General features: G+C 39.7%; 1 protein-coding gene across 1 annotated transcript in view; it reads left to right on the top strand.

The window, feature by feature from the left end:
- Positions 1 to 13,819, top strand: part of LOC124620032 (sialin-like) — a 151,831-nt gene that overhangs the window by 86,324 nt on the left and 51,688 nt on the right. The window contains exon 6 of the mRNA XM_047146697.1: positions 4,683 to 4,838. Within this exon, the coding sequence (XP_047002653.1) occupies positions 4,683 to 4,838 (156 nt within the window). The remainder of the gene's footprint in view (positions 1 to 4,682; positions 4,839 to 13,819) is intronic.

Genomic DNA, 13,819 nt, shown 5'->3' with positions numbered 1-13,819 from the left:
CTATACGCCCTCGCTCAAAGTCCGTCAACTGCACATACGGTTCACGTCCACGCTGTCGCGGCATGCTACCAGTGTTAAAAACTGCGATGGAGCTCCGTATGCCACGGCAAACTGGCTGACACTGACGGCGGCGGTGCACAAATGCTGCGCAGCTAGCGCCATTCGACGGCCAACACCGCGGTTCCTGGTGTGTCCGCTGTGCCGTGCGTGTGATCATTGCTTGTACAGCCCTCTCGCAGTGTCCGGAGCAAGTATGGTGGGTCTGACACACCGGTGTCAATGTGTTCTTTTTTCCATTTCCAGGAGTGTATATGCGAGATGGGGGAGGAAGAGTGTGTTACTTGATTTTGAGATGTTCTATGAAAGTTGAATTGTATGATTTTCACCATCTTTGTTGAGCAAGAGCTCATGAAAGTAGACCTCAAATGCACTCCCTGCCTGTCCTACATAAAAACTTGGATGGGGCTATGTTTCATTGAATTGTATGTATCCCAGATCTGAGAAATGTATTATATTTTATAGGCTTCTCATTGTGTATAAAGAGCAACTTGGCAGTAAAGAACACAATTACAACCACCATTTTTAAGAAATTAGCTATACAATGTGCAATGTCACCTAGAAATAGGGTAATACTGTGCTTCTTAAAAGTAACGTCATTTTTATTGAGTGCAGAGGGATTTATATTCTTATTCATTTTATTTTTGTACCATCTCTGTACACGTTTGCGTAGTGACCGTTTTTGAGCGCTATATGGTTTAAGTTACTAAATTCACTAGCAATTACAGCAGAGGTAGGGGGAACTCACAGCATGCCGGTTTGTGCATTAAGGTGCGGGAAGAAGAAGCATGAATAATGTTATCTGTTGTGGTTGTAGGTTTCCTGTAAATGTCAAAGTTAGTTTTATTATACGTTAAACGCATTGTCAGGTCCAGGAAGCTAAGTTTGGTAGGTTGATTTTGTATTTCATATATAAACTTAATTTTAGAATGGAACCAAATCAGGAACTCACTAAATAATATGACATCACTCACACTTTCCAGTACAACGATAGCATCATCAACGTACTGTCATTAGAAATAAATCTCAAAGTCGAGAAACACATTCTTCCTCCTCCATCTTTGCTTAGTATCGCGAATTTTGCATATAATTTACAAGAACTACGAAATAAACCTCTTAGAAGAGTTCGAACATAGAAACATGCCTAGGTGGAGTACTAAGATTTGTTGAATGATGCGATTACATTGTAACTGGGACACTATTTCGATTGCAGTGCATCTCTTATAAAATGTTTCTTACAGATTAATGTCAGCAGTAGCTTATGTGCCATGTGTTTCATACTTATTATATATATTTTCCCTTATGTACCATATTTATATTACTCACATGCTTTTATGTGATACAAGGTGTTAGGGGTCCAAGTGCAGATATTTCTACAGATGACTGAGGACGATGTACTGAATAATATGACATCAGTATTTACCTCATTTTCAGACTAATAATTGTACCTGTTATGAGTAATGTGTTTTTTGGTTGGTTAGTACCTTCATGTACGAGTGGCACAGGCATTAAAGTTTATTTTCCCCTGGGCAGCAGGAAAGGTATTGAAGTGGGGTTGGTCCGTGGATCCTAAATGGATAGTCTATACTGACAAGCGTACTCCGTGTCACAGCATAGTTACAACCGTGCAGAAAACATCAGGTCATAAATAATATGATATGTTTGTGGGAAAAGTATTAGATGCAGAACAAAACCACTAACACACTGAAGTGGGTACATGTTAAGGTACCATTTATCACAATAGATGTACCTATACCACTAACACTTCATATGTTCCTTGTTGGTAATAACAACTTGACTATGTATATCAATGTGATTAGTTTACTGTAAATTATCAGACTGTGTGTATAATTATCACATATAATATGTACATTTATGGACACATCGTGGCATTATGCTTCTGTGAAGAAGATACTCACATCTTGTAAACCAGTAGTAAGTAAGCTTCTGTAATGCACCATTTGCAATTTACATACATGTATGGCCAGGTTCTAATTGTTTAGAACATCCTTAATTTTTTAGGCTTCTGAAGACGACCAGTTAATCTGTTGAAAATGGTAAAGCGAAATGAATTTCCTAATTGTGCAACTGAGGACTGATTCTCATTCTGAAACAAATAAAAAGCCTTAACACATCGTCACCCCAAAAGTTGATCTGAATTCCTCAGATCTTTACTAGAACTTTAGTGGGTGGTAAGCCGTTTTCTTCCTTTGACCTTTTAACTTACTTACGCAACTAGTTATATGGGGACGCACAGTTCAACACGAAATCCAGATCTTGGCACAACTTGACAGTTTTCACATTAACAAGTCACTACCTGAAGTGAGAAAAAAAATCAATGTGTCAGAAAAATTCCTAGGTCTGTTGTATGATTATGAAAAGAGTAGATACATATTTAATAATGCAGCTACAGACTAGTTATATGGGGACGCACAGTTCAACACGAAATCCAGATCTTGGCACAACTTGACACTTTTCACATTAACAAGTCACTACCTGAAGTGAGAAAAAAAATCAATGTGTCAGAAAAATTCCTAGGTCTGTTGTATGATTATGAAAAGAGTAGATACATATTTAATAATGCAGCTACAGACATGGGACTACGACAACAATATGTTCATTTGAATGATGAGAAAACCTTTTGTAAGTTTTTCGGGAAGGATATGTTGAATAACTCTTTCTGTTCATTCTCGATTAGTTCAGGGAAGGTGTTAATCGAGCAAATGAGTTGTAATCCACTAAAATTTAATTAGTACCTACCGATTTTTTAGTTTATTAGACTTGTCGTCAGGTAACGATTCATACTGGCTATGCCCAATTGTGGCAAAAACCGGTCAATAATAAACAAATATTAGTGGGCCAGAATGTGATTGTTTGTACTGTACCCTTAAAAATTAGTAACTGTATGTGTACCGCAAAATGAGTTCCAAATGCTGATCTAGTCAACAAAACGTGGGCCTTTGATATGCTTTCAAGTAGTTACTTAATAAAAAACATGATAGTAATCAGATCTATATGTAAATTCCTGATCTTTCTTTAGGGATACTGATGTACTGCAGTGTGTGTGTGTGTGCGTGTGTGTGTGTGTGTGTGTGTGTGTGTGTGTGTGTGTGTGTGTGTGTGTGTGAGAGAGAGAGAGAGAGAGAGAGAGAGAGAGAGAGAGAGAGAGGAGAGAGAGAGAGAGAGATAGAGAGAGTGAGTAATATCTCCAGTGTGTAATATCTACAGCAAGTAATAAGAATTACGGATTTCAAAGTCGGGTGGAAAGAAAGAAGAAGAGAAAGTATCCTCCGCCAGACAATTTATAGCGACACATATTGCACCGGTATAGATATACATTGTAGAGCCGAAGAAACTGGTACGCCTGCCTAATATCGTGTAGGGCCCCCACGAGCACGCAGAAGTATCGCAACACTAGTGGCATGGACTCGACTAATGTCTGAAGTAGTGCTGGAGGGAACTGACGCCATGAATCCTGCAGGGCTGTCCATAAACCCGTAAGAGTGCGAGGGGTTGAGATCTCATCTGAGCAGCACGTTGCAAGGCATCTCAGATATGCTCAATAATGTTTATATCCGGGGAGTTTGGTGACCAGCGGAAGTGTTTAAACTCAGAAGAGTGTTCCTGGGGCCACTCTGTAGCAGTTCTGGACGTGTAGGATGTCGCATTTTCCACCTGGAATTGCCCATGTCCGTCGGAATGTACAATGCACATGGAATGGATGCAGGTCATCAGACAGGGTGCTTACGTATGTGTCACCTGTCACAATCGAATCTAGACGTATCAGGAATCCCATGTCATTCCAACTGTACACGTTCCACACTATTACAGAGCCTCCACTAGCTTGAGCAGTCCCCTGCTGACATGCAGGGTCCACGGATTCATGAGGCTGTCTCCATACTCGTAAACGTCCACCCACTCGATGCAATTTGAAACGAGACTCGTTCGACCAGGCAACATGTTTCCAGTCATCAAAAGTCCAATGTCGGTGTTGACGGGCCCAGGCGAGGCGTAAAGCTTTGTATCGTGCAGTCAGCAAGGGTACATGAGTTGGCTTTCGGCACCGAAAGCCCATACCGATGATGTTTCGTTGAATGCTTCGCACGCTGACACTTGTTGATGGCCCAGCATTGAAATTTGCAGCAATTTGCGAAAGGGTTGCACTTCTGTCACTCTGAACGATTCTCTTCATTGGTCCCGTTCTTGGAGCATCTTTTTCCGGCTGCAGCGATGTCGGGGATTTGGTGTTTTACCGGATTCCTGATATTCATGGTACACTCGTGAAATGGTCGTACGGAAAAATCGCTAACACAGAGATGCTGTGTTCCATCGCTCGTGTACCGGTTATAACGCTACGGTCAAATTCACTTAAATCTTGATAACCTGCCACTGTAGCAAATGTAACCGATCTAACTGCGCCATCGCCTGCTGTCTTTTAAAGGCGTTGGCGACCGCAGCGCCGTATTTTGCCTGTTTCCATATCTCTGTATTTGAATACGATGCCTGTACCAGTTTATTTGGCGCTTCAGTGTAGAAGTACGGCAATGGTTGTTAGCCAGAGACCCGCGTATACGGTCTCGATGGTAGAAGTAAGGTTTGTCAAACGTCGCCTCTTTTCACCGCAGCACACCTCATACCGGCTGTGCTAATGGCTGCGCTAGGCTACGTGGGCACAAACGAGGCTTTCGCCGTGGCGCTCCTGAGTCTCTCGCTGGGTTTCAACGGAGCTGCCGCCGTCACCAATCTCGCCAACCACCACGACCTCGCTCCCAACTTTGCAGGTGAGTCCTTCATCCCCATATTTCTATTACACGAGGGTCAGTTCATAAATAGTCGTAAAGCGCAGGTTAGCAACACTGGCCACTGGATGGCTCAGCATCAGTGATCTGTACATGAGTTTCGCTAAAGGCAAGAAAATGGAGCTTCTTCGTTCATATCGTGCTCTAAATAACGTAAGCTTATAGTGTAGCACGGACTGTACCCCTAGTTTTATGTTTGTGAGGACCAGCGATCGTACAGTAGGACAGAAACTTGAGGTGTGATATAGGCAATAGAAATCAACACAGCTTTAGGTTATGTTTGCAATGTATTAACAGAGTACATAGTTGGTCATTGGTCCGATCGTTATCGTAATAGTTGTATGAATATAAATGCCGATCATGAAGCTCATAATCAACATCACCATCAACTATTCGTCTTCCATTGTTCAATAAGACCTCCCCTCATTTCTCCATGTATTGCGGCCTTTGCCTGCTGTAGCGGGAAAACCATAAAAACTTTGTTTCTTTCTACTGTCCGACAGGTTAGTTAGCTACTTGTTTCATAGATCGTTTGAATGATTCTCTTATCGAAATGATGTAGAACGAGTCAGTTTACAGGATATGAGTACATGATTATTGTTACATTAATCAACACATTATTTTTAGTCCTACTGGCTACCAGTTTTTAAGTACAAATTTGGTAGTGGAATGGAAGAAATTGTCCAGGAGATATGATTTTAAATTAGATTTAAAACTTGCTTTGCTACCTTCAGACATTTTATGTTGTTGGGCAAATGAATACAAATTTTTGTTGCTGCAGATTGAATTCTTTTCTGAGCCACTGACAGCTTTAGCAATGGGTAATCAAGGTCTTTTCTCCCTCTAGTTGTAGTATGCAAGTAACATCAGAGTTTGATTTACTCCGCAGCTCTTTCTACATATACCTCATCCCATACCACCCCTTTATCTTAGTCTTAAAACAATGTATCCTGTTCTCATTAACAAGTCTCACCACTTTGTATGAACCGGTCTCAGAACGGTAAGGTGTCATAGTGTTGATTTCCATTATCTTTAGATCATAATCAGTAGTCCGTTAGCAATTCGGTACACATTAATTGTTTCAGCCTGAGCATTGTCTATAAAAATGTCATCCATCAGTCTCCTAGTATTTTACTGCACACTAGTTGGAAAATCGATTATTGAGATTAGATTGAAACGCCAAAAGAATAAATGTAGTTCATGTTTCCTGCCCATATCTCCTAAAGAAATCTACACTGAAATCTCCACAAGTTCCTAACTGTTTTTTCTTTGTAACAGGCACCTCAATAACGCATCTACATTTCTCATAAATAGCTGAAAGTTTCCTTCAGGGGATCTGTAGTCTCTTACATTTATCAGAGAAGTATTCTGCAGTAGCAACTCACAAGCATGTACTTATAGTTTTATTTCATCCATGTTGGACCACAACAAAACAGATCGGCATCCTCTGGAACATATGTAAGTGAACACAAAAATACAAACACTTTAGCGTATTTTTATTAATGAAACAACTGATGAAATGCCACTAAATACTCAAATATTCTTTTCCGGTGTGGAGCAACGATGTGCTGTTGATCAAAACATCTACTTAACGAAAAATATTAGCCAAGTGAAGATCAGCATGGTAGCCCGAAACCAGTTATGGCACTAAAATATAACATTTAAAAAGTGTTTGTGGCTGGTCGTGTCATTCACCAACTGTTATACACCAACGCACTTCTAGGTTCTGTTCAACAAGAAAACTATTTGTTTTAATATTTTTTGCTTTGTGTCCAACTTTTACATATGATGTAACTTTTTCCATGTTAACTCTACACGAAAATGATGCAAGTCTATAATCCCTGATATTTAACTTCTCCTTCAATCTGGTTACATATTGGTCAGAGAGGTACAGAGCATCTGTTAACTTCCGAATTGTCCATACCTTCTAGGCACACAAGAAGTTGATCTATCTTGTTTTTCAATCCTATAATGTTCTGATGAAACGAATTAATGTTATTTTTCTGGATACTGTTGCAAGTGGGATGGTCTTGTACTGCTCTTATTTCTTTCAGTAGTCTTGTCTGTAACGTGACTCTAACCTAAAAATGTACCGCTTCCATTCCAGTTACCAGAGGAATTTTGTGCTGTCTGCTTGTGGGTTCCCTCACACTTTCTGCAAGCAGCTCAGCTAATCTTTCCTCCCCACTCCTGTTCAGGCGCAGGCCGCGATTAGTGTAGCCCCATCTCCCAATCGCAGTAACTTTCTTCCAGTCAAAAGTAATTCGCTCAGCTCATTTTTCACATGGTTGACAGCCGCGCTAACTTACGGCTGGCCATGTCGCTGCAAAACCTCAACATACCTCATACAAGTGTGTGCTGTTGCTGCTCCTGTTTCCTCCAGGTCACTTTTAACGCTGTTACTATAAGTACCTTATCCTCGCCATCGAATTCTCTACACAAGGCTCCTATTTTCTCTGTCACTTGGCTAAACTTTGGCGCTAGGTTTCACGATGCATGTGACCTGGTATTCTATGCCTAGCTTTTCCTGCGGCAACTGGACTACATCTTTACGATGACTGGTGCCTAGTAGCAAGATCTTTTCTTTCTATGTGACTTTTCTACCGACCTAGCCTTAAAATTGTTGCTATGAACCTCTGCTCGCAGTTAAGCTCAAAAGCTGGTTGACGCTCTTTCCCTAATTCGGGTAACAAGTCAAACTCATTGCTAGCTGGAATATGAAATGTCATTTCTGAGGTTTTCTCATTTTGCCTATTGCTTATCTTCCTCCAGATCGCATTTTCCCTATCCCCCTTCCACAAATGTGATTCAGAATATGCAATTATAATTGTGCGAACGTCCAGCATGCACAACTGTTTGTTTGCAAATTTTTGACAGTTTTTGCATTTTTGGGAATAACATTTTTTACTACGTTACGATGATTTGGAAATGGGTTCCGGCCCGAAACTAATCATCGAGTGAATAAAAAAAAGTGAAATTTTCAACTTGTGACTGGTTTTTCGTTGTACTGATTTCTAATTCTGGCTGGAGGGCATAAGTCTTTCCCCCCTGTTCCACGATTTTCTTGTCTCGACTGCACAATTTACAACTCCAACTTCCTGGTTTCCCCGTTTCACTCTCCTCACTGAAACACCAACCCACAGTCCTGACATGTTTCTACCATAGCAAGTAACCTACAGCAACATTCACATTTGTCACACATGGCGGTAATCTTACAGTAAACTAGAAAGCAATACAACACACTTAAACTGCAATAAAGTAATAATCAGTAAAACTTACCTTTAGGTAAATTGTGCAGCTAACTTACAGGCGTCAGGCAGATGTAGAATAACACAATCGTAGTTCCTTGAACATAAGTAGTACCAGATGTGAAACGAATAAAAACTATAAAGACACTATATTTTCTAACAACAGTCGTAAACAGACGCTATCAGAAAATCATTTAAGCGGACATTGTATGTCCTATGCTGCTAATGTTAAATTATCGATTTTTGTGACCCATTATCTTGGAAAAATTTTAACACACCAACTTACAATTTTCCATAATTATTGAATGCACGTTTCTAGATACACTGAACTAGAATTGTTACTAAAATTGTATTGTGGGGCATGTTATCTTTTTCTTCAAACACTCGGTATTGTAGATAAATGAACATAAAAACAAAACTACTCTGGATATTTTAATTATTCTACTTCCATATGCGTTGAGTCTCACACTTGGCATGATGTGAAAATTTCGTATCTCTACCATCAGTACGTTTTTAGAAAACGGGTCATTTATTGCAAAAAATGTAGTTCAGAGATATTGAAGTTTAAAACTTTTTATTACACATTCATATACAGACTTACATTTCCGCGTCTTTTATGCACTAGAATTGCCCTGGCCCATAGTCTGTGTCTTCTTCAGAGTCACAACAGCCCAGTGCTTGCCTCCTCCTTTTCTTTCTTGCTTCTTTTGTCATTTGCTGAGCAGATAACTCTGCTTCATGTACATGAAACTCATCCAATTTCTGCAGTCCTTTAGCTGTGTTCTGTCCAAATCTCTTATACCCTTACTTCTCCAGAACCTAAAGTCTTTCATTGTTCCCACCATTAAAAGTTATTACAGCATCAGACAATTCTTTAGTAGCTCAGGATTTGCCAAATCTCTGTAAATAGGTTTGATTGCCTCCATTACTGTCAAAGGAAGACAATGTTTATGTGTAAAGTCATGTAGGGTGCCAGAAAATTCAGCTTGCCTATATTTACACCAAGTGTTTGGTGGAGGGGACACAAAGCATGACATGGCTTTTCATCGGTTGATATTCGATGAAAGAAAGTGCTCAACACAGCTCTTTTCACCATCTCTAAATTGTCACAGTTATCTCTAATGGCCTTAACATAATATTCCTGTAATTCATCAATTACTTCATCTGTTAGTCTTCCAGCACATTTTATTGTCTTCCCATCAGACAGTTGTGTGTTGCCCAGATTGGTTTTTAGGTTACAGTTCCCATCCTTTTCTTGACATGTCCCACACACTCAAGTTTTTGTGCAGGAACATCATATGGTTTACTGTTTTGTACGCAGTGAAAGCCTTGCTGTCTCCATCACCTAAGTAATTCACATATCTGACACCTCTCTCCTTCTGCAAACGCTGGAAAATGCTAACTGCTCCTTTTATCTCCATTCCTCAACTTGCGCCATCATAATTTTTTATACACTGTTGCTTATGAAGTAATCTTATATTAAATTAGATTAGATTTACTTTCATCTGTTCTTCTGGTTCACTGTACAACCTTGGTAGTACTTACTGAAAACTTCAAAATCCAAAACTTTCCCAGTGTCAATACTTATTGCAGATGTAAAACCATTATTAGAACTAAAGCCACGCTTTTGCCAGGATCCATCCACAGCAATGCTGATGTCTGTGCCACCCTCATTTTGTTCAAAATCTTTAGTCACAGCATTTACAGAGCCCCCCAATTGCTGTTAGATATTTCGTATACCTAGAAGGTGGTTTTGGCAAATTCAACACAGTGGAGACAACATTATCAGCCCTTGCATCTCTACCAATGCATCTAAGGCCATAGAACAGTCTCACATTAGTTTCATACAATTCATTACCTGAACACTTTGATGAAGTATGAAATGCTTTTTCGTTTTTGCACTTCTGACGTTTAATAATTAATTTAGACACAACACCTATTCTAGTTTCAATATCCTCATAAACAGCTTCACCACCACAAAGAGAGCAAGAGACAATTTCAGAAGAACTTGTGCAAGGATCTGCAGATCAGTAATGACGCTTCCATAATACCACTACTTTTACGACTGTCACCCATTTCTAAAGTTGGTCACTTCAGAAACATTACCGTGGTTTCCTTCACTGCTAGCACAGATATTTTCGAGCACTTCAGAAGAAAAATGCAGGTCTCACATATCTGTTACTCGCAAATTTGCGTTTCTTGAAGTTACTGTTACGCTTGGTCATTTTATTTGTGTATAAAAAGCAATAGAAGTTAACTTACTACAAAAATAGCCGACAATCACTCTACTTTCAACGAAAACTAGTATCAGAAACAAAGGACTGATTTGTTTATTCGTAATGCTAACTTCAGACATGTAGCAGTAGGCACAAAAACAAAGCAATTCACAGCATTCTAGACTGTGTAGTTCCCAAGATATGACTGCTCAGATTTGGCAGTATATGCGTAGCTGCGAAATTTGACAGTCACACCCTAACAGTCAAAATATCATTTGAAGGTCTCACAATTGTCTGATTTTAATGTATTATACACCGAAATGTTCAGGAAAGTCCAAAAGTACGTGGAGTAGAAACCAGAAAATGTCAAATTTCAACGAATTTCACATACAACGTCCTCTTAAAGCACTGTAATGGATCCAAGACAGCATGTAACGATTATACAGCAAGTAGAAGTTAACACTAACTTCTGAACAAACCAATAATTTTCGCTTAAGGTTTGTTTTAAATCACTGAAAACATGAAACGATTGAAAACTATAAAAAAATACGATATTTGTAGCAATGGTATTTGAAATACACAATCTGGAAATAATGGAGAACATTGCACTGTATTCAGAAAATACTCCACGTCCGAGCGCCGCGGTTACCAACTACCAACTGTTTAGGAGTTCATCAGATTTCAAATAATTCCTGAAGTTGAAAGTATCCACGTGTGAATGTTGCTTTCCTCATCTGGAAGGGCATCGTTACCGAACTATTTGTGAACTGACAATTGTATAAACTTGCGCAACACAGAACTCGAATCGACACCAACAGAACTCCCCCTCCCCCTACCTCCTCCCTCTACCCCCTCCCCTCCTGCTTTATTCCGCTGCTTTATTCAGCGTAAACGGAAAAATATTTACCGGTCTCCCATCATTATAGAAATGATATTCAGACTGTGCGCAGCAGGATTTGCGTTGTTAGTAGTGTTGATGCAATAAACTGCCGTTAGGCGCCGGTACTGGTACGGCGACGTGAGGTTGGAACACAAGCATCAATGTGCGTTAAACATTTGCAGACAGCTTACACGTGTCTGGACAAGATTATCACGGCTTTACTCGTAAAGCTGTTTTGTCAAAACAATAGCAATATTGCTGCTGCTCTTCGAGAATATCGATGCGTTAAAACCATGGAGGTAAGAATAAGGGGAGATGGCGTTACGTATCCCAGCCGTACTACGTTTTGAAGCCATGGGGGCGTGGCTCGCTGCCATGACACTCTGACCAAAGCATTGCCAGTGTGCTATAGCGCTGCGTGTATTACAGTCCCTAATTGCACCATATACGCATGTAACGTCATCAGATTGGTTGTTTCAAAGTTTTTGTTTAAAATAAAATCTCTTAAAGAGGAAATTCCGCGTTTCTTCTGATTAAAAATAGTTTTTAATGTAATATTACGAATAGCTAGTCTTCAATGTAAACGATACAATTTTGTTAATTCAGTAATAAACGTGTATCACAAACTAAATAATAGAATCTGAAAACTAAGTTAGCTATACCCTCCCTCCAAAGCCCCATAAATACATCTTGTTTGTAATACGTACTGGGACATTTCAGTTACGTTACACTACTGGGAAACACTGTTCATTACCACCAATATTTACTGAAATACGGTACATAGAATGGCAAATCTACACAGTGTCCTGTTTAGGCCTATACTTCACGCCAGTTAATGTAGAGTTAGCTTTTAATTTGGTACATGATGAAGACAAAGTGAGTTACTCAACACTTCGATTATCGACGATACGTACGTATTATACTGAAACGTGAACTTGAAAACTAAGCATTTAATTCTTTGAATTAACATACATTTTGCAAATGTTTTGGGTGTGTAGGGAAAACTGATGGTACAGCATTTTCTCGGAGCTTTACTGTTGAAAGGAAAGTCCGGTCTATGTCCTCTTCTCGGAAATGCTGAGAACATATAGTGCTCCCTTTAGACGCACGACAATTCTTCCTCCTCACGGCATTCTCCCACAGAGCTTTCCGACTTTAATTTTCAGGAAATCTAAAATCATACAGGAGAAAAATACGCTATAGTACAAGTACAGATGTAGCACACGTTCGTTCACAATGAAGTTGTAAAATCACACTTAACGAGACAACTTACACATGAAATGTTATTCCCTTCGATTTCGCATCACAATCAGAACGATTCGTACATCCGAACACCACACAAGTCACCATAATAGTGCAAAATCCTTCCAAAAGCGAGCGACAAGCCTATGCACACAAGTTTACAGGAGCAATGTTTTGGTCGGATTGAGATGGCTACCCTCGGCTTCACATAGCTTCGCAGCTGTGACGTCACGGCGTCTCCCTCTATTCTTACCTCCATGGTTAAAACAATACAGAGAGGTTCTCCGTCCGCACTTGTGTTCAAGAACAGGACTCGGAAGTTCAAATTAACTGGTGATTTGGGAATTGCTCCAAGCAGATACTGACGGGCAATCGCGCCAAAAAACGAAAAAAAGCATGCCAAATTCAAACGAACACAAATTCCCAAGATTGTTGATCTTTTACAGAAATTTTGCACAGACTTCATTGCGAAATGCGTATAATAGTTTCCACAAAGAAACTTTGTATGGAAACCTGGCAGAAAATCCAAAGAGATTCAGGTCGTATCTGAAGTAAGCTAACGGTAAGACATGATCAATGCCTTCTCAGTGCGTTAGAAATGTAGATACTATCGATGAGAGTGCTGCTAAAGCAGAGTTACTAAACACAGCCTTCCGAAATTCCTTGACCAAAGAACACGAAATAAATATTCCAGTATTCGAATCAAGAACAGCTGCAAACATGAGTAACTTAGAAGTAGATATCCGCGGAGTAGTGAAGCAAGTTAAATCACTTAATAAAAGCAAGTCCTCCGGTCTATTGGTACACAGTCAACACGGATTTAGAAAACATCATTATTCTCAAACACAACTAGCTCTTTACTCGAATGTAGTGTTGAGTGCTATTAACAAGGGATTTCAGATTGGTTCCGTGTTTCTGGATTTCCGGAAGGCATTTGACACTGTACCACACAAACAGCTTCTAGAGAAATTGCGCGCTTATGGAGTATCGTCTCAGTTATACGACTGGATTCGTGATTTCTTGCCAGAGAGGTCACAATTCGTAGTAACTGACGGAAAGTCATCGACTAACACAGAAGTGATTTCTGGCGTTCTCCAAGGTAGTGTTATAGGCCCTCTGCTGATCCTTATCTATATAGACGATTTATAAAACAATCTGAGGAGCCGTCTTAGGTTGTTTGCATATGATGCTGTCGTTTATTGTCTAGTAAAGTTGTCAGAAGATCAAAACAAATTGCAAAACAACTTAGAAAATATATGTGTATGGTGCGAAAATTGGCAATTGACCCTAAATAATGAAAAATATGAAGTCATCCACAAGACTGCTAAATAGAATCCTTTATACTTCGGCTACACATAAATCAATCAAATCTTAAGG

The sequence above is a fragment of the Schistocerca americana genome, chromosome 6 (genome assembly GCF_021461395.2).
Source record: "Schistocerca americana isolate TAMUIC-IGC-003095 chromosome 6, iqSchAmer2.1, whole genome shotgun sequence".
NCBI classification, from domain to species: domain Eukaryota; kingdom Metazoa; phylum Arthropoda; class Insecta; order Orthoptera; family Acrididae; genus Schistocerca; species Schistocerca americana.
This window is presented reverse-complemented; position numbering and strand designations above follow the sequence as displayed.